We start from the raw sequence: 22,506 nt of genomic DNA, 5'->3' as shown, positions 1-22,506 counted from the left end.
TGGATGGTCGGGGTTAGCGGGGGGAAGTCACTGCTTGGTTGCAGGGGAAGTTCATGTGGAATTGTTGTTTTGCCTCTTCCCCTATTGTTGTTTTCTCTATATCCTCCTCGATAGAACCCCCGGGAGGAGGACTGATTTTGTTTTTTGAAATTAGAGGAGGTATTCTCAGACTACATTGTTTTGGAGCGCCCCTATAAAAGTAGCGACAAAAGGAGCCTCTGTTAGAGGGTAGTTGTAGGGCTCCCATAGATTTGACAATTTCTGTGTCTTTCTTCATTTTTTCTAATGAAGAGTTTACAATTGGTCCAAAGGGTTGGTTTAATATAGCTGACTGAACCTCCTGTTTGAATCCGGAGATTCGAAGCAAAGCATGGCGGCATAGCAAGATGCTGGTGTTAATGCCGCAGGATGCTGTGTCCGGGGCATCAAGTGCACATTTCATAGAGGTGTTTGTAATTAATTTACCCTCTTGAATGAGGTTGTTAGCTTTACCCTTGCGTATTGATCTGGTAAATGCTGTATCAGCGTTTCCAGTTCATCATAATGTGCTCTGTCATAGTGCGCTGCGCATTGGCAATACGCCAACTATTAGCGGCTTGTGATGCAATTTGTTTGCCTGACGCGTCTATAAGCTTTGACTCCTTATCAGGAGTAGGTGTGTCGCCTATGGCTTGTGAATTGGCTCGCTTGCGGGCATTAGATACAACAAGGGAGCCCAGGGGGACTTGACCTCTAATATAAACTGGGTCTGTAGGAGCAGCTTTATATTTTTTGTCCACTCTAGGGGTAAGTATTTGTGCTCTAACTGGGTACTTGAATACTTCAGTAGTATGCTTTAACATGCCTTTTAACATTGGCAATGTATTAGTAGATTTTTGGGATGGAGTGAAAGTTTCCATGAGGAAATCTTCCTCTAATCGGTCAGTGTGCAATTCCACTCCATGATATAGAGCAGCCCTATTGATAATCTGTGCGAATTCTATATTATCGTCGGGTGGTGATGGTCTGGAGGGATATAGGTCCGGAGCATTACTATTGTCTGGGTCTTTATCATAGCCGTTCCATGGATCCGGGTGGTCTTGTGGTATGGTGTGATGGTCATTATCCCCATCCCCTTCCCAACCCCCATCCGCATCAGTATAGCCATCTGTGTCATTATCCCCTTGTGGGTCAGGGGACAAATGAGGAGGTGGTGAGTTATATGGAGATATTAGTAAGTTAGGATCAATAGGTGGAGGAGAGGGAGGTATGTAAGGGGGAGAGGGATTAGTACCCATGTCCTTATTCCTTTTGGGAGGTATATGGGGGTTCCTCTGAAATGTCCTGTTTTCTTTTCTTAGGAAGGGTTGCTACAAGATGTCCAGTTGTTGAATCAATATGAAGTTTCTTTTGCATGGGATCCATTGGTTCTTGTAAAGGAAGTTCTTTAGGTGGCGATTTCTTTTCTTTGGGTGTTTCAGAGGGTGTTTTATGGGTAGTTTGTCTTTTCGGTTCCGAATCCTTTGGTGCATATTTATGCTCAGAAGGTTTTTGTAAAGGCTTGTCCTTTTAACTTTCGGTTCCAAAGGTTTGTCTTTAGGCTTTGGATCCGAAGGCTTATCTTTGGGTTTCGGCTCTGAAGATTTGGGCTTAGTTATTGCTGGTTCCGAAATCTTTTGTTTATGAGATTTGGGGTTGGAGTCTTTCGGTGCCGAAGAGGACCTCGGTGCCGGTATCAAAGCATCGGATCCATGCTTGGATTTGGTTTTCGGTGCCAGAGATAGAGTTTCAGTACTGTGGGGACGGCTCTGTTCCGAGCAGAGGCTGTGTCTTTTGGTTTTTATAGCCGGAGGGCGGGGCATCTGAACCATGTTTTTGGTGTTTCCCTAGGCCCGAAGGCGAAGGTAGTACCGGAGCCTTCATGTGTTTTTTGGTGACTTGGGGCTTGTTACTCACAGTTCGTGGACCTGGAGAGATGTGAGAGTCTTTCTCCATGTCTGAGTCATCAGCTTCAGACAGAGATTTCTTCCTCTTGATCAGCACTGTGCTGATGAGTCACCCTGTTCTCCGAAGATGTCCAGCACCGGGATAGTGCCGCGTCTCATCCCGTGACGTCAAGCCAGACAGTCACAAATCGTTTTAATCAATCGGAATTATCGACAGGCCTCGCAGCTACTTTCTTCTTGCTCTGGCGATAGGCACAGATTACAAACCTCGTGTAGGTCTGTGTGTGGAAATTTAGCACCACACTCGGGGCATTTTTTAAATGGAGTTCGTTCCATCGAGTGCTGGCATGGTCAGCGCGGGTAGGCCTTGCGGCCCGCATCGAAGGTCTCGATCGAAGTTGCTGGATTTCAACGATGCACGAAGATGAAACCCGTGATAAAATCAATACCGCCAAGGGGAATGATTGCGCGTCTAAATGGTTCGAAGACTATCCCGAACCGGAGCGCAGCAATACATATCCGAACCCAATGGCGGAAAAAAACAATCTGAAGATGGATTCGATGCCCATTTGCACTATCCAGGAGGAGTCACCTACTTCGTGACTACAAAGACTTCTTCCAGGACAAAAACAAACTGCAAACATCCGAGCCCAAACCCAGATGGCGATCTATGCACAAGTATACAATCTACAGCGCATATGCCTTGAACATACATTTCCATATTATACAAAAGACAAAAACGTCAAACTAGTCGAACACACAAAGGGCGTAAAGGATAGAAAGACGACTTATGCAAATTTGCCACACTAGAATTCCTCATAGCCTGGGTTGACGGAGCACACTTTAAGGACACTACTTATCAGTACAGTCTAGCTCTATAGACAAACTATATTGAAAAGCAGAGCACCTCAGATAAGACTCACACATTGTAGAGTTTGTTGGAGAAAAGACAAAGGATTTGCCTGGGGTAAAAAAAACTGAAAAAAGAAGCGCTTCAAAAAAACAGGTAGCTGAATTTTTGCCCTAATGCGCCAAAACCAGTCGCCCCAACTGATTGTATTGTGAACCCAGGTAGTTGCCCTCTTACGCCAATGTAAGTGATTTGGCATTCTCCTTGAACTTCATAAGGAGGAAGAAGCATTCTTGAACAAGAGCTTTCCTACTCAAAGTAAATTGCAAGTTCATGTACATTGATTTACTGCCCAAACATGCATGTAGGCACCAGATAGAGGGAGATGACCCTCATACAAATACAGAGACAATGCCAAAATCGGACACCGGACCAGGACCCAAAACTATCCTAAACCAGATATGATGGGGGACAAGCTGCCACAGATTCAAAGATCACTTGCAGAACCTGTTCTTCCTAGGATATCAGTGTCAGCCCTCAGCTACCTTGGTTGGATTCCTGCATCAAATTAGCAAATGTTAATTCTCTCCCCCACCCCCCAACCATGGCACACAGGTCTAGCAAGGATCTAGCAAGGATCAGCTGCCGAAAAGAATACACTGCACCACATATCTTGACTAAAGGCATATGATAAAGATGATGATTATTTGCTTTTATTAATATCGAATGTATATTGAAGAAACAGAATGACTACCATCACTTACAGGAATTGAAAAGAACACTTTATTTCAACCAAGAGGAGGATTCAAGAGGAGCTGTGCTGAGATGGTGGGTGACGCATGGAAAGGGGGCAAGAATGGGAACAATTGATTCTTTTTAACAGTGAAAGAACTCTAAAACATGAGTCTCCAACACATATCCGAGGGCGTCGATCCCTATTACAATAATTTACATAACCATTGTTATTTCAATGAGAACAGGTTAAACAAAATAGGCTCATTAAACAATGCCACCTTTGTAGCCATTAAAGAACAACACAAGCTTACCGGGCTCTCTGTGCAGTTACTGTTCAAGGAGATACACTTGTCACACCATTGACAGCCATTTGTATTTGCTGTACAGCTACAGCAATCTGTATATTGATCACATTTTTCATTATCAGCATCTATGTGGGGGAGAGAGGATCATGACCACAGGTTAAAAGTTATTCAATAAAAGGTACTACTGAATACAGAATCATTTGTCTAAGTTTTACAGGCTCATTGCTATATTTAGTGCTATAATTAGATTAATATTTCAGATCATTTATATCACACACATGAATCTTCAAAGTACAAGTACCTAATGAAAGACCTTCAGACATTTCTAGGAGTCATGCCTGGATTTTATTTTTCATATTCAGGATGTCTACGATTTAGACATTAATAGGGCTGTCTTACTAACATTAACTTGATGTAAATTGCAAATATTTTTATATCCTACAATATCAAAAATGCTTCTATATGCATTCTCCCATTTATTCACATACATTTTAACTTTAGACTCTTGTCACTAGTGGAGAAATAGCGTTGCTAATCAACTTTCCAACAATCACACATTCGGCATATCTGCTCATTCCTCTTCAACTTTCACATGTAGTGACTTACTCAAACATACTTTTTTTTGGAAGAAATTACAGGCAATTTGGATGGCATTTTCATGGGGGCTCATGATAAACTGTGGGCAGTCAGAATGCCTTATTCGTTGGTTTGATAACGGGACCTTCATCTTTTGGTGAAGTTAGGGAGTGGAGGTCTTCTAGGATCACAGCATCCGAAGGCATGCTAAATGTATTGGTATCATTTACTTCACAGGAGTAAAATCTGAGTTCAACAGGCGTCAATATCCTGGAATGCCCATTGAACTCTAGTTACACCTCTGACAAACCCAGATGAGTCTGGTGAGACTGACTGATGACTAGCCAGGCTTTGTATAAAAGAAGGGTCTGAATTATGCACACGTCACATTTTTTGTGTCATGGGCCCTCGGCAGGTAGTGGTATCAGATCTCATAGTTATTCTTCTGGGGAAACTTTTGGTGGCACTCAAGCAGAACCTAAAAGGTGTATTTTTCATTTTCCTGGGTAGTTCTCTCTCCCCTTCCGTGCATTCTATGACCGCATGATCGACTATTTACACAGTCTGCTCTCTTCTCTGGTGATCTTCTGTCACTACTCCAGGTGATTTTCGGTGTTTTTCACTTTCTGTTCTTTGATTTTGTATCTCCTCTGTTTTTTAGACGATCTGTCGCTTCTTTTTTAAATGTCTCTTTGCGCCCAAAGAGCTTTGGCTGTTACTTCCAGACTCAATGACAGAAAAAAGAATTCTAAAGGAAGACCATGACGTCATTGAACAATGGCTATAGCATCCAATGGCTACAGACTATGTCCAAAAGCCAAAAAAGGATTAACAAGAAGATTCCGTACCCAAACAACTAGATGGTAAAATAATGCACCGCGTGTGTATCCAGAAAAGGATTCATGCTGTAAAATATTTTTACAGAAATGGACACCACCCTTAAGATGCACCCCTTCTCTACCGCCATTTTCATTACTCTTGCCGACTGGTTTGCCGGAGATGGGCATGCATTGAAGGTACTTGTGGAAAAAGCAGAAAGACTTCACCAGCTTGTAGAAAATGAAGGATGTGGTTTTTTTCAGGTGTGCTGTGGAAGAACGGGTACTGGTAGGAAACCGCATTAGTCTATTTGAGAAAGAATGAGAGCCGCCTCAGATGTAACACGAGCTGTGGTAGAAATCCAACACAGTAAGAGAATCTAGCATCAAAAAGTAAAACCAGTTAGTTCTCTGTAATGAACTGTGGACTTCCCCATGTAGCTTAACTATCAATTAAACAAAATGAAAATGAGGCAACCAGCATACATGGATCAGAAGACATTAAAGTGCACTGGGAAACTTTTGCATTTATAATGAGTCTATATAGCTGAAAAATTAAACACCAATTCTCTGGCTCAGATCCTCAGAGGAGAAAAATACAATAGGGGAGAGCAGTGTATATTTTTTTAGGCCCGGAAAAAAGTAATAACCACCTGGAAGTGGTTTTAAAAATAAAAGTAAGTTTACTGCCAGAAATATCTCCATTTATGTCTGCCAGGAATACAGAAAAGGATTCCTAGCAGGAATAAATTAATATTCTCCTGTGGATTTCTCGACCATGAGTGCAGAGAAATCAGCAGACAAATTTCACGAAAGGTGTAGAAAGTGGACATGGTTTTCCTAGTAAGTTTTGAACCCCCCTACCCATGAACATTTCTGGATATTTACAAACTAAAAGTATGAGCAATTAGGACACATCTCATGACATTCCAGCAGTGCAACTGTAAGTCTGTGCCTGGGGCTGCCTTCCAGGAGTACTTCTGGGAATGTATGCGATTGGAAAAATGTAAAAGTACATCCAAGCAGGGGTGTAAATTACACCTGTACTTAGTGTTTTTTTCATTAACTGGGCTCAATGTTCTTAGTTAACTGGCTTTTGAAGGGGAACATTTTCCTAACTTGCTAAATATTAAAAATCCGATTAAAGCAAATATTCAGATTTACAGAAAATGTACACAGATTTAATAGTTTTCCAAATATCGCCAAATTGTCAGGGAGAGTTCCTTAGGCACCAGACAATGAGTTTAACTGGGGAGAAGCTTTTACCCCATCCACAGTAAGGACAACAGCCAAACATCCGGTCATCAAACGTTCACTGCTTTTTCTCCAGGTAAATGCAAAGCAATCACTATAATGGATGCCATCTTCTTCCCACACTTTGCAAAAAGTAGCACACATGAGTAGGCACTCTTAGATCTGTCCCAGATGCTGCTTCTTGTGGATTGAAAGGTGAACTTAGCTGATGGCAAGAGTAGCCCTTAGAGTCAAAGATTCAGGGGAGGAAGCAGGAATAGCCCTCAGTGATTTGACACGCAGGCAGAAATTCTTCCACCGTCACACTCTTGTCAGATTCCAGCAGCATTCACATTTGTGAGTGAGGGAAACCAGATTTCAAACTAACCCACTAATGACTGGTGAATTCTCTAACTGAATCATATCTGTAAGAAACTGGCTCTATATATACTGCACCAAAGTGAGGTGCAGTGTGTATAGATTCCAAGAGTCTCCAGAGGTTTGGCAGAGGTTAAAGTTAGATAGAACCTTACTCTCTAAAGTGGTAGCTTGGTCGAGCAGTAAGGCAGTATCCGAGGACAGTGTAAAGCATTTGATGTACACACTCAGTCAGCAAATGGTCTCACACTCAAGAACTGAACTCTAGGCCAATTGTTTTGCATAAAAAAATATACTGTTTTATTTCTATAACCAAGCAAGCCTGGTACAGGTAAGCATACAAATACTTTGCAGAAGTAATTGACTTGTTTGAACACAGTTCAGAAGTGCAGTGTAATTGGTACTGGTTTTGATTACAGGTTTAAGAAAGCAGATTGCAACACATTGCAGGTATAGTACATTCAATTGAATGGGCTTTTTAAGTAAAATGCAGTTAATTACTTTTCAGATTACTTTTCTAACCACAGGACTGAGATCCTAGATTCAGCCCTGGGACATTTTCTGAAAACAGGCGGGTAAATGCGTTTTGGTTAAAGGTATGATTTTTAAGGAATATTATTGTATTTAAAAAGTTGACACTAAGAAACCTTTTTACATAGAATTACCAATGTTATCCTATGGGAGGAAATTCACTCCGCAGGTAAGTTAGGTTATCGTTACTTTTTCTTACTCAGTGCTGGATCCGGGATTCAGCACTGGGACATTTCCTGAAAACAGTTGAGAAAATGCGTTTTGGTTAATCGGATGATTTTTAAGGAATATTTGCAGTTTTCAAAAGTCGACACTTAGAAACTTTTTGGGAGAAAAAGTGTCAATGTTATCCTAAAGGGAAAAATTAGTCATCGGTTTCAAGCCAAGTAATCGGTCTTTTGAGTTAGGGTTCTGGGGTTAGACTCAGGGGTCTCCCAGAGTTAGTGATGCACTGTTGTTGCACCTTCAGCAGCACTCGGGCAGCTGGGTGCAGAGTGTTGAGGCCAAATGTTATCCTATGGCGGATAGGGGGGACTTCGGTTGGTGACTGCTGGCAAGCAGGCCACAGGGTTGTGGGAGCAAAGCTCCTAGGGTTAAGCTCAGGGCACGTTGGGGACCAATTTAGCACCAAAGGGACACCCTCAGCAGCGTCAGGGCAGCCGGTTGCAGTTTGAAGGTCGGGGGCCCTGTTGAATTCAATTGAGATTCTCCTGGACAAAGAAACACTGCAGGCTTGGGGACGAAGATCTTCCAGGAGTGACCACCACTTCGGGGGTAAGTTGGGATGTAGAGGGATGGTCAAGCACCAGTGGGTTGGGCACACAAGGCAGTGGGGCATTGGGTGCAGGGGTGCCTTTAGACGTCGGGTTTTCTTACCCGCTCTGGTTGCGGTAGGGGGGGGTTCCCCTGGATTGAGGCTGCAGGCGTTGTCTGGAGGCTTGAGGCAGGTCAGGGGTCCCCGGATCTTTGGTCAGGATCGCTGGGGGAGCCTCCTCGTGGTGTTTGTTCACTCAAACACAGGCCGGGCTCGGCGGGTGCAGAGTGTGTTGGATTCGCAGTTTCTGGCTGGCACCAGAAGCTGCAGTTCAAACACGTCCGGTGTTCACGGGAGAAACAGCTTGGAGAGTGAATGCAGGCAGGTCCTCCGGTGTTTTTGAGGTTGCTGGCCGCTGGACACGCCGGAAATTTGCAGGAGCAGGTTCGAGGGTAGACAGGCCTGTAAGGCTCGGGCCAAGTCAGTGGGCGTCGTCCTCTTGTTAGCTCTGCACAGCTTCTCGTCCTTCTTTTCTTGTGGTTGCTGGATCTGAGGAAGGTAGGTTCAGGGTGCCCCTAAATACGAAATTTAGGAGCGTTACAGGTAGGTAAAGGGCAGGGGCCAATGGGTCCCTTCCCTGGGGTGGGTACAGTACCTATCCTGCCACTCACCAGGGGGATGGGGGCAGGAGCCTGTCCCTGGTTGGCTGGGTCCCCCCCCCATCCTCAAGATGGCGGGGACTCGAGGTTGTGCTTCACCTCGCCTCACCTCCCCCACCTTAGGGGCGGAGTTGGCAGAGGTGGGCACACCTCTTCCTCACTTTGTTTTTCCCACCCGGTCTCCCGCCCAAAGTGGGGGGTAGAACCAGTGGGGACCAGTTGCTGAGAATCTCACAAAGGCGGCATGCCTTTGAAGCTTCTCCTTCGTGAACCCTACCTATTCTGAGGGAAGGAGGCTTGGCACCTCGTCCCAGGATGTGCATGGTTTCAGGCCCCAGAGAGCAGCAAGCTCTCAACCCAGGAGTCCAGAAACATGTCTGGTGGTGGCAGCCTGCGCAGCCACTCGGTCAGGTCACAGGGAGTTGGTTGAGTTTCAGGGGGCATCTCTAAGATGCCCTCTGTCGTGCATTTTACATTAGATTCCACACTGGCATCAGTGTGGGTTTACCGTGCTGAGAAGTTTGATACCAAACTTCCCAGTCTTCAGTGCAGCCATTATGGTGCTGTGGAGTTCGTAATGACAACCTCCCATCACCATATACTCGTATTGGCAGCACTGCAATTACAGGGCCCAGGAATTGACCTGGGCACTGTAGGGGTACAGGGCTCATGCACCTTTACCCTCACCACTGGCACAGGGCACCCAGCTAGAGGGTTGACTGATGTATGCCAGGGAAGTGGTTTGTGGGCATGGCACACAGGCATGTGTGCCATGTCGTCTCTATGTTTTGTTATGCACCCAGACACACAGCCTGCAAAGGCAGTGTGCGTGTGTCAGGGTACAGGGCCTCTAAGGGTGGCACAATAAGTGTTGCAGCCCTTAGGGGCCCTTCTCTGGTCACAGTGCCCTGGGTACCTATGGTACCATTTACCAGGGGCTGACATGTGGCCAGAGACGCCAATTGGGTTTTAGGCTTCAATGCAGTTTTAGGGAAGGAACACAGGCCCTGGGTACCCGATTGGCAGGAGCCCAGGGCACACTCAAAGTATATCAGCAATTCAGCAAAAAGTGTGGGCATACCATGCAAGAAAGAGGGCACTTTCTCCCAATATCAAAATTTCCCCATATCCTCCACCTCCATTTTGCAGCATGGTGATCAAGTTTCTACAACCTATGACGGAAAGTTAACAATCAATGGCATATTTGAAATTGGGGAAAGAAACTGTTGCCTAAGATTACTCCCCCGGCTACCTCCCTCCACTCCTTCATGGTCAACTTCAATTATACCCTCTAGGCGCACTTGAAAGACAGAACTCCCATGGAGGAAGGCCTCAGTAGGTCTATGTGATCTTCCAGCTTCAAACTAATTTTCTGCACCTGTACATCAAAATGCTACAACAGGTTTGAATTGACAAAACCCAGCTCCTTAAAGAGCACTACATCCCTCACCCAATAGGACTCCAACTAATTGTCTCCTTCGGAAAATTCAAACACTAAACCTCACACCTTTTGTTCAGCATTCCCCCGCTCTCTATAATGTCTTGCCCTATAAGAACTTACGTGTAAGGCTACATTGTTAGAAAACACTGTGTTTAGGTTAACCTTCAAAACATGCAAGGGGTGCTACTTCAAATCTGAACATTACGCAGGAGCATCTTGCTGCTCAAAACACACCGATAGCTGTCTCACCAAATACAAAGCTCAGTAGCTCAACAGGTTGATATTGTAACCCCATGCTGGCTACACTTTTATAACAAACAGATGGATAAAGCCTCAATGAAGCACATATGGGGTAAGGGACTTTCATGCTCCCTGCGCAGTACATGAGCATCTATGTCATCGTTGTCCAGAGGTCTGAAACACCAGTTATCAGGTACATTGAAATATTACATTGAAAAGTTTAGGGGTACACTGGAAAGATTTCCTTATACTATTTGTATTTGAAAAGTCCCTGAACAGGGATGAGGAAGCGTAGTTATAAGATTGAAGCTGAAAGTTGAAATGTTGCTTTAAATACTGACCTTGATTACCTGCGTAGTGGGGGAGGAAGAGAAGAGACATTTCTGAAAACTAAAGAGCAAGATACCACACTACAAGAAAAATAAGCTTATTATTTTCAAGCTTTAGTTTAAAAGTTCTCATCGATTCAACATTATGATTAAATGCATTATCAAACCAAACTATTGTATCCATTAAAATATTATTTTACATTAAAAGATCATATTTACTGGAAACTTATCATGATTAAGCAAATTTCATAACCTACTTGTTTTAGTGGGACACAAGGAGAGAATGTGCTCCTCTTCTTCTGGCGTAGCCAATTCCCAAGGAGAACAAATGGAAAGGCTGCTGTTCCACACACATCGAATACCAGGTCCTGCACCCAAACATGAATTTCGATTTGAGAAAGCTTCACAACTCTCTGGAGTAAACATGAGAATGTCGCTTAGTAGCAGACTATTAAACCCTCCAAACACATACATGGTGCTGAAAAGAAAAAGCATGGAGACGTTCAGTTCTTTCATCATTCACTCATTTATCAAAGTGCCTACAAGCACAGTCATCAACTCAAAAGTACTTGTATTAATCGTTACATGACCGATCAGAATGATGAGCATAAATTGAAACCAGGGTAAGAAATGGTTAATTGCTTGTACTCGTGATCCTGCATTGTATGAATCTTAAAACAAGTAATGCATGTTAAGACACTAGGTCTCGCCTATGACTTTGCCAATATGTTTTAGCTATGGCTAAAAGTTATTGGTTTCAAGGGGCATGAAGTGTTCTAAAGTGGAGTAGAGTGTAGTGTTATGGAGGGACGCGTCGTAGACTGGTATGGTGTGTTATGGAGGGACGTGTTGTGTAATATAGAGAGGATAGTGTTGTATAGTGAAAGGGCATTGAGTGATGCAGAGCAGAGTTGTGTGGCGTAAAGGGTGTTGTGCAGATAAAAGCGGCCTAGAGCGGAGTAGATTGTGAGAGTACAGTAGAATAGAGAATGAATGAGCGCATGTGTGAGGGAGTGGTAAAGGACGGGGGGGAGAGAGGGAGAGGGAGAGAGGGAGAGGGAGAGAGGGAGAAATCCCTATTGCATTATGTGGGAAAATTGAGACGGTGAATGCGCCATACGTTAGTCCGAATGTCATTAATCATTTTATTTCTGGGTGCAGGTTGGATAATAGAATTAATCCTGCAGTTAATCTGACAAATGTTTCCTCTGAAGGAACTAAGAATAGTTTAGTAGCAGGTGGTCTACACTCTGGCATGGACCCAGTTTAGTGACCTCTGTTGTGTCTATGAGGAGAAGATCAAGCATTTAATTATATGAATGTTATATTTCACCCCTTGTACGACTCAAGAGGTATGCATGACATTTTGAACCAGAGAACGATATCGAAACTTACATCTTCCAGTTCTGAACTATTTATATTATGAAGTCAGAGGATCTTTATCTGTTCAGTTCAAGCAAGTTCTACCGAATTCTGTAAGTGAATCTACTATCACTACTTGGTCCAACAATGAAAACGTAAACAAAGGTCTTGACTGCAGCTCATACCTCACAGAATGAGGCACTGAGGTTAAAAAATCTTCACCCACAATTATGCCTCCGTGTTGTAATTAGAAGTCCCAAAAAAACAAAGAATGTTTCATTTAATACGAGAAAGATAATCACTAAGAAATCAACTGCATATTATGGGGAATGTATGGTTGGAGTTAATCATTAATCCATATAGCCATGGCACTGCCAACTCAACTGGCCCATCTCGGAATTATTATCCTATGAAGAATAATGCGATATCGGTAATGACTGGGAGTATCCATAGTCCAGCAGTGTCTTTATAAGTTTCCGAATCCCTGAACAAAAAATGAAATAGTCACTTTTTTGCATCAGTTAAGAACTAATGGGGTCCCAGGTTCAAATAGTCGACCAGATGCTATATTTCGAGCCAATCCCGATTTGTGGGCCGAGGTCTTGACTCCCCTGTACAATGAGGTTCTATCAATGAATATAATTCCAGAGTCCTGGCAAGGAAGTATCCTGCAGCCAATTCACAAAAGTAACCCATTAGATAACCTGTCAAACTATTGGTTAACTGCTTTAACTGATGTTGAGGCAAAAAAAAATTGCCTCCTGCGTACTGGTCGACTTGGAAGAGTGGGCAACAGCACAGGAACTAATCCCGATTAATCCATCGGGATTTCGTAAGGGCCAATCCACAATTACTAACTTATTGACCCTCACCCTGCTGGCAGAGCAAGCTATTTCAAAAAACAAAATGTATACTTCTGCTTTATAGACCTAAAAGCTGTATTTGATTCTATTTCACAAACTATACTATGGAGACAACTTGCTGGATGTGGTATCCCTCAAAAAATGTTGGCTGCTATTATACTGTTGTACACATACAAAAGTACAGGTTAAGTTAAGCTATGGCTTCAGCTGTCCCAGAGAATCAAAACCTGCAATGGCATCAAACAAAGCGGTGTCTTTTTAAACTTTTTATGTCAGATTTGTTACAGCACCTAGAAGCCATCAATGCTCACCCTCCTAAACTTGCAATTTTTCAGTTAAAATCTTTGGTATGCGGATGATACAATATTGCTTAGCCAAACCCCAATAGGATATAACAGCTATTCGCTGCATTTGATGAATAGATTACAGGAGGCTGTTTGGAGCGGAACATTAAGAAAACTGAGATAACGTCAACAGGTCCATCGACTACCAAAATTTGAACTTGGCAAGTGAGAGGGAGAACAATTGAGATTGTAGAGACCAATATATGGGCATCCTATTTGATAATAAAGTTCTGTTTAAAAGTCCTTTTAACATCTTAAGAGCAAAAACATCATCCTTAATATTAGCTTTTAAGTCACTACGAAATACACTAAGATACCAATCGTATGAACATCTTCTCAAAGTCATGGGTGCCGAGCAGCTTCAGACTACTGCCGAAGGCTCACCTATCATCAAGGGAAAGGATGCCAAATTATTGATAATCAAGGCCTACAAGTCTGTTTTTAAAATCACAAAAGCTATTGGCCAAGCTGCATATGTTTGGAATTAGGACTCCGAAGACAAGTTTTACCAAGTATGGGGTCGTTTTTTAAATGTATGCATTCACTGAGGCATGGATACAAAAGCAACAATTCGTAGGTTTTAATCCCACAGATGATGGAGGACAATGATGACCGAAAAGGTCAGTCTTCACCCGTTGCGGTCTTCTTTAGGGAAATGAAATAGTTTACACAGTCCAGAAAGGGAATTCCAAATGATGTATGCCGAATTAGGTCGGCACTTTCTGATCGTGTTTGATCTCAATCGCAGAGTCTAAGAAACGATATATTCAATGTGCAAATAGACTTCAGTCACTATCGCATTCGAGGAACAGGGTTTATGGGGTGTTGCGCGCTCAATCGCTGGCCTTATCACGCGGCCATCCGGCAAGCTTGTGTCACTTCAAATGTTTCAGGAAAAGACTTCATCATCTGTGAGATTAAAACCTACGAATTGTTGCTTTTGTATCAAAGCCTCTCTCAATTTATGTGCTTCCATGTTGTATTTAAAACTAAGAGAAAAGACTTTAGCCTCAGCCTAAGGTACATGCTCTGAAGCGCCTGGTAAAGGGCTCAGAGTTACGGTGGCAACACAGGAAGTGAGGAAGCCCACCAGCGCAGGTCAGCTTTCTAGTAGCTGTCTCCTGCACTTTAAAACCCACATGTCCGGAGTCACGCGCAGCGGACGCAAGAGAAAAAGACTTTAGCCTCAGCCTAAGGTACATGCTCTGAAGCGCCTGGTAAAGGGCTCAGAGTTACGGTGGCATTGTTTTGTTTTAATTTTGCCTTGTGCTCTTAACGTTGGGAAGCTTTTATCTGTATTTAAAAAAAAAACTCACTAATTCTTTGCTTACCTTCACGCTGTGTCTTGCGATTCCCCGGTCCACCACTGAAAGTTCAGATTGAGTGGAGGGAAAATACCGCAACACAGGAAGTGAGGAAGCCCACCAGCGCAGGTCAGCTTTCTAGTAGCTGTCTCCTGCACTTTAAAACCCACATGTCCGGAGTCACGCGCAGCGGACGCGCGCAGCGGACGCGGCGCCGGCGCGCCAAAGGCAAGCCCGTCTGCGCCCTTCCGCACCAGTCCGGGCCCAGGGTCCCCAAACCCTGCATCTGGGTCCCCCCTTTAACATCAATACTCGCTCGCTCAGCTCAAACAGCTTAACAGACCTGCAAGTATCGCTTGTACACATTCCATTCCGCCGGATAAAATCCCCGAATATTGCCCTCACTGTCTGCACAAATTCACCCCTCTTAACCTTGAGCCTTCCTCCCTTTCTGCAGTTCTCAAAATATCACTACTAAACTCTAGATCCCTCTCTAAACATACTACCGAAATCTGGATGCTCCTCAAAGATCTAGACCCAGACGTGCTATTTCTGACGGAAACATGGCTCACCTCATGCGCAGAACCCGACATCATTCAAGCCCTCCCTCAAGGCTTTGTGATGCAGAGGGTCGACCGCCCAATAGGCAGGGGGGGGCGGGATAGCGATTATTCATAAAGACCAATTCATCTGTCGTCTGTTCGGGAGTCCAATCACCGACTGCAAAAGCACTCACTTTAACATAGAAATCTCACCGAACCTATCATTCTCGGGTATTCTTATTTATCGTCCGCCTGGAGCCCTAGGCTCCTTCCACCATTCGCTGCTCGAGACCACAGCTAACCTAGCAAGTCTAGCACCCAATTTCACTCTCTTGGGAGATTACAACCTCCACTTTGATGATATCTCGGCTGGCAACGCTAAGGAGCTGACTAGGGACCTCTCTGCACTACACATGATGAAAAAAATTCTACAAGCCACCCATGCTAAAGGCCACCTATTAGATAAAGTTTTCTCAAATCTAGTAGACCTCAAAGGAGGTGACCCTATTCCTCTCCCATGGACAGATCATTTTCTGATAAACCTCTCCTGGAGCCTTCCACACATAAATCCTCCCCTCCAAACCTCCTGGACTTACGACCGTCCCTGGGCTAAACTTCCGCTGGAGAAATGGATCCAAACCCTTGAAAGAACCCATCCCGAATCTAACCCCTGCCCAACAATTGCCAACAAAAATTTCTCAGACTGGATAAATCAATCACTGGACTTCGTCCTCCCCAAAGTCAGAATAAAAAAGTCTGAAAGGCCCCACAATGCCCCTTGGCTTACCCCCGAGTTAAGAGCATTTAAACAGGAATGCAAAACCAAGGAAAGGCAATGGAGAAAAGAATACCTCCTTCCAAAAAATTAGAATACAGAGCGGCCATCCAAAAGTATAAATCTCAAATAAAAAAGGCCCAATCTTCCTACTACGAAGAAAAGATTCTCTCAGCCCAGAACTCGCCCAGAGAAACATTCACCATTATTAAAAAATTACTTAAAACACCCGCCCCCCGCACTGCTCCCGACCCGTCAGGCCAGCGTTGCAACAAATTAGCTAGCTTCTTCAACCACAAAGTACAAACCATCCTCTAATCTCTCCCTCAGAGGAATGAAGTTCTGGAAACATCACTCTACCCAGAACCTCACTCAACCAAACCCATTTTGAAGAACTTTCCCCTATGAACCAGGAAACCCTTCTCACCCTGCTTTCCACCATAAAAAGCGGATCACCAAAAGACCCAGCTCCACTATACATTCTGAAGAAAGCAATAACCACCTTAGCCCCCAACATACTGAACCTGATTAACGCCTCACTCAACACAGGATCAGTCCCTGCCAGCTGGAAACAGGCAATGGTTAAGGCTCTACTCAAGAAACCTAACTTAGACCTCACTGAAATGGGAAATTACCGCCCAATTTCTCTTCTACCAGGAATAAGCAAAATTACTGAAAAATTTGTCAATCGGACTCATTCAGGCTTCCTAGAAACTCACAACCTGCTTCATTCCTCCCAGACAGGATTCCGACCTCGTCAGAGCACGGAGACTGCCCTGCTAGCAGTAGTTGAGGAAAGCAGAAAATTCCTCGATTCAGGAGGCTCCACGGCCATTATCCTCCTAGACCTAAGCGCGGCATTCGACACAGTGAACCATGAGACCCTCATCAACCGTTTGAGGAATATAGGAGTCACAGGCACTGTGCTTCAATGGATGCGGTCCTTCCTAGAAGGAAGAACCTTTCACGTGTTCGAGGAGAAAGTAATTTCTGAACCAGCCAATTTAACGAGTGGGGTCCCACAGAGCTCCTCTCTATGCGGACGACACGCAACTGGTGGTGGCACTTAACCAGGCAGTAAATAACACCAATAGCCTCCATTCCTGTCTAAAAGACATCTCAGAATGGATGGATCACTCCCAACTCAAGCTCAACGGTGGAAAGACTGAGATCATGGTCTTAGCAGCAGCTATCACCCTAACTCAATGTGGCCTCTAAGCATGGGACCACCCCCCACCCATAAGCCCGAAATCAAAAGTCTGGGCATCTGACTGGACCAAGACCTGACATTTAGAATACAGGCCAGGAAGACAACAGCCACCTGTTTTGGTATGCTCAGGATAGTCCGGAAAGTCCTTCCTCTGCTCCCCACTCCAGCGAAAAAAATACTGATACAATCCCTTATACTCTCTAGGCTGGACTATGGGAATGCCTTATACCTAGGCGCACCCTCCTCAGTTATTGCCAAACTCCAGCTGGTTCAAAACAGCGCAGCCAGAATTCTGACAGGCACCTCAAACAGACAATCAGCCAAACCTGCCATTCACTCTCTCCACTGGCTTCCCGTGTTGGAACGCATTAAATTTAAGTCACTGTGTATTGCCCATATAACACTGTCAGGTACAGGCCCATCAATCAACTCAGCCCTGATTCTTCCCTACAAAGCCAAGAGAAAACTTCGATCAGATGACCTGCGTCTGGCCGAGGTGCCGAGAATAAAAAGAGCCAGAAGTGGCGGACAACTTTTTTCTTACAATGTCTCCAAACTCTGGAACTCCCTGCCGCTTCAGCTACGCCTGATTCCCAATCACTTGTCCTTTAGAAAACAACTTAAGACCTTGCTGTTTCCATAGTCCGGCCTCTGACGCTGTCCGGTTCCGTAGCGCTGGAACACTCCCGGGTAGCCATGCGCTTTATAAATACCGCTTTCATTTCATAATAGGTGGCTGGTTTCGGGAGGTGGGCTTTGACTGTTAGAAATTACACTGAATATGTATGCTATAGTCTCTTCCATCTCACCCTTAGGATGGACCGATCATTTCCTAGTGGATATTCGGGCCTCTTTGCCTGATATTCCTTCTACTCCTTCGGTCAGATCAGTCCCTAGAAGACATTGGAGTAAACTTAGGTTAGAGGACCTGCACCATTTTTTGGCTATTGATCCGCTAGGACCCCTGGATGACGTTGAAACGGGTTATGACCTGTTCTGTCAATGGATTACCAGGGCGCTTGACTCTTTGATCCCGACTATTACAAGTAAATTGAGCCCCAGAAAGTCGAATCCCTGGTATGACAGCGCTTTACGTGCTTTGAAAGGGAACTGTAGGCGGGCCGAGAGAGAATGGCGGAGGTCTTATGATACGGCTAAGAAAGAGGTGTATCTGGCCTCCATTAAGATTTATCACCGTGCCATTTGCAGAGCTCGTGCGGCGTTCTACTCTCTGGAATTCCGCAACAGCACAAACCCGTCTAAAACCATATTCAAGGCCCTTAAAGATCTTCTGTCAAAAAGAATTTCCTCCCCGGCAATGGCTTCTACCTCTCATTGTGAGGCTTTAGCATCTTTCTTCTTGGAGAAAGTGCAGGGCATTTACCGGGCCTTTCCCTGTACGGGGCCACCCTCGGAGGCTTTGGATATTATTCCTGCCCCTCCTACTATGGACTGTTTTCCCCTGCTCATACCTGAGGTTTTTGATAAACTGGCCCAGAAGATTAAATCTGGATCTCCTTTGGACCCGGAAAGATCTGCCCTCTTCAGGGATCAGTCTTTTGTGGGTCGCTCCACGATCTGTTCTTTGATCAACATCTCGCTGGCTACGGGCATGGTTCCAGCTAAATGGAAGCGTGCAGTAGTCTCTCCTATCCTGAAGAAACCATCTTTGGATCCTTTAAGGTTGGAGAGCTACCGGCCCATCTCTCTGCTTCCTTGGCCGGCAAAATTGGTGGAGGCTCACGTCAACCAGGCTCTCTCCGACCATCTCACCCGAGCTAACATTCTGGATGCTACCCAGAACGGGTTCCGGGCTGGGCACAGCACGGAGACAGCCCTCCTCGCTATGGTTGAACATTTACGTTCGGTGCTGGATGGGGGACAGACGGCGGCGCTAGTATTATTAGATCTGAGCGCCGCCTTCGATACTGTTTCACACCGCATCCTTTTACATCGCCTGGAGGAGATTGGCATTGGTGGGTTAGCCCTACAGTGGTTCCGTTCCTTTCTTGACGACCGGTCCTTCTGCGTTGCTATACCACCGTATCAGTCCAAATTCCATCCGCTGGGCCTGGGGGTGCCGCAGGGTTCCTCGCTGAGTCCCACGTTATTTAACCTTTACGTGAGACCGCTGGCTGATGTCGTCAAGCAGTGGGGCATGAATATGGTCTCATATGCGGACGACACACAGCTGGCGGTTACTATCAGCGGGGATGCTGACTTGGATGCCCCTAGGTTCCAGAATGGACTGAGGGCGGTGGCGAGCTGGATGAATGCCAACTGTCTCCAGCTCAACGCTAAGAAGACTGAGGTTATGGCGGTCGGGAGGGGTAAGGAACTTTGGGGGGATAGATGGTGGCCTCTGGAACTTGGGCCGTCTCCAACTCCGGTTACGGAGTTGAGAAATTTGGGAATGTGGATGGACTCCTCTCTGAGCTTTGTTGGGCACACCAAGAAAACCGCAGCCTGCTGTTTTGGGGTCCTTCGGGGCCTAAGACCTATCCTGAAGTTTTTTGACCCCCCTACCAGGCAGCTGGTGGTTCAGGCAACAGTAATATCTTGTCTGGACTATGCCAGCTCGCTCCTGATAGGGACAAACCAGGCAGAAATCATCCGCCTTCAACGTGTTCAAAATGCTGCAGCTAGAGCCATAGTTGGCTTGCCTAGGTCTTGCTCTGTTTCAAGTACTCTCCGATCGTTACACTGGCTGCCGGTTAAGTCTAGAATTCATTTTAAAGTTGTATGCCTGGCTTTTAAGATTATGAAAGGATTAGCTCCCCAGATCCTTTCGAATCTTTTGACCTGCTACATTCCGACCCGTTTTTTAAGATCAATGGGCCAAGCGCTCGCTGTAGTTCCGAGGTTTAAGCTCAGTCGAGTTGGTGGTCGATCTTTTCGGGTAAAAGCAGCAGTGCTCTGGAACTCGCTTCCGTTTGAGATTCGCGTGATGGAAGACCTTCTTCTGTTTCGTAAAGCTATAAAAACCCTCTTGTTTTAAATTTCGTTCCCTCCTTTTGAGGCCCCCTCTTCTGTTTCCAATTTCAGTGTTAGTTGTGTTTTACCGGTCATGCGCCAGGACGCCCCTTAGCTGGGGCAGCTGTGCGCACTATAAAAGTTCCTAACATAACACAACATGTTTTGATCTATTTATAAGAAACACTGGTAGTCTGTGCAGTAAGATATACACTGCCACCGTTCTTGTATGGAGTAGACAAATATTAACTGGGATGAAATAAATAATTTCGAATATTCTGGCACTTGGAGATCCTACCCATCAGTGTGCTTCTGAAGCTTTGATCTACACTCGGTGTTCTCTGAATTGAATAAGCTTGTTTTAAACAGAACAGATAAAAGTTAACTCGATCATTGCTGACACGGGGGCTTTAGCTGCAAAGAAGCATCCCTAGAGAGTGAAATTCTCATCAGAGACTGGAAATTCAACCCTACTTGCCTCATTTTCCATCATGTACGAGGGACAAATTTCTAAAACCTCTGAGGTGGCAGATATGCCACTAAGAACGGCACTCAAAAATTGATCCTGCAATGGGCGTTGTAGAGATTGTAGACTGGGCGAGCTTTCGCAAGAAGCTTTATTGCACGTTGTCTGCCCAAACCTGCTTAATGCATGTCGCATATTTATAAAGCCATAATTTCTCGATGCAGGGGTGAGGTCTGTCCACCCGGCCCTCATTCTATGCTTGACAGGTGTCTCCATAACACTGACTTGTCAGTTGATAAAGTTTTTGACCATGGCAGAAACCATGTTTGCATCTTCACTATAAGAATTAGAAACTTTGGTTAATTTCTCCCATCACATTCAGTGTGCAAAAATTCTCTTTTCTCTCTCAATGTGGGTAAGCCTTTCATCTTATATCAGGAGCCATAACTTCAAACAGTTGCCACGCAAAGATTTAACCACAGTAAAATAATCTTTATATAATAAGTTTAAAATCTCTTTTTATATTCTACTTCCATGTTTGGTCAGATTGAGTTCCTTTGTCAGGATAATGCACTCGGTACTTATGAAAATATATTTGTCTCTATCTGAATAGGTCATTTTTTGTCAACTAAGAGCGTGTATTGTATAGAAGCACAACACTTTGTCGTACCCTGTATGGTCCTCAACGGGTTAGGATAAGAGAAGCGCTATTTGCAAACAAGCAATGGTTTTCTGCGGGCTAGGATAAATGCAGCTTTATTCTCAGCTCTGACAAATCTTAAACGGGTATTGCTTTTAATTGATTAGCAGAATGATTGTATAATGTTATATGGTCTATATAAGAATATTTTATGTTAAACTGCTGGATATGTACTGCAATTTATCATTTTGTGCTGATTTTTATTAATCAGGCAATAAAACCTACTAGGCCTTAATAAAATCAAATGCCGAACATACATAGCATAATCATTAATAAATTGCAATTCCCAGCTTCCTAAACAAATAACTTGGTGAACTCGGGAACGTTTTTTGACCTGCCATTTATTTTCATAGCTTGCAAACAAAGACTATGAAATTAGCTTTACACAAACAATGAAAGCAGTTTAACGGTTAGCATACGTCAGTAATTGTGATTACGGATGTGGCTTTAGCTGAGATAATAAAGGGCATTTAAATAGCTGAGATACAGGTTAAAAATATTAGAAACACCAAATTTAGTGAATGTCGCAATTTGTTCACATGTAAATGGTAGATTTAGCATTATGTACCTTCCTGTATCAGGCATACATGGAGAACTAACTGTAAAAAGAGGAATAAACAGGTTTGAATGAGCTGCCGTCTGGTAATACAGTGCACATTGCATTATTAATTGCCTCTTGGCACTTGATAGTAAAGGAAATGACGCTCCTTTTACTTCTCTTGGAAAGGTGACATTTTGAGTCAGCACAGATTCAGAGGTGGGCCTACAGAGTTCAACCCACTGAGCTATCACCCTATCGATCAACCAATATCAATGTCTGTTCTATACGGTTTTCACTGCACACATCTCTTGTTCTAATGGCGAGGCACTAGAGGCCCTGCGACCTCCTGGGCAGTGGATCACTTTTAACCCGGCCAGAGATCGATCAGGCGAACCAGCTGAGCACTGCGCGGAATCATGGCAAGCCCTTGCCACGCACACTCAGCTCCATACTCAGGACGGACCAGTGCGGGCACTTCTGCTGGTTACATAGACAGCATGGCGTGTTGACGCGCACTAGACGAAAAGGGAGTGCAATACAAATACAGGTGATTTTGTCCTTGAATTTGCTGACTTTTTTTTTTTAGCTCAATCATTTAAGCAGAACTGCAATGATGTTTTTAAGGAGCACATATTGAATAAAAAACAATTCT

The 22,506-nt window shown here is 44.4% G+C and overlaps 1 protein-coding gene across 3 annotated transcripts in view; it reads right to left on the bottom strand.

Moving 5' to 3' along the window:
* The window catches only part of ATRN (attractin), a 900,609-nt gene that overhangs the window by 628,784 nt on the left and 249,319 nt on the right, over positions 1-22,506 (bottom strand). For all 3 annotated transcript variants that reach the window (XM_085642692.1, XM_085642691.1, XM_085642693.1), the window contains exons 12-13: positions 11,032-11,252; positions 3,822-3,940 (exon numbers count right to left, since the gene is read on the bottom strand). In XM_085642692.1, the coding sequence (XP_085498818.1) occupies positions 3,822-3,940; positions 11,032-11,252 (340 nt within the window). The remainder of the gene's footprint in view (positions 1-3,821; positions 3,941-11,031; positions 11,253-22,506) is intronic.

This window comes from Triturus cristatus, chromosome 2_2 (genome assembly GCF_964204655.1).
Source record: "Triturus cristatus chromosome 2_2, aTriCri1.1, whole genome shotgun sequence".
In the NCBI taxonomy this organism is placed as follows: Eukaryota; Metazoa; Chordata; class Amphibia; order Caudata; family Salamandridae; genus Triturus; species Triturus cristatus.
Note: the sequence above shows the minus strand (reverse complement) of the source record. Positions and strands in the feature narration are given on the sequence as shown.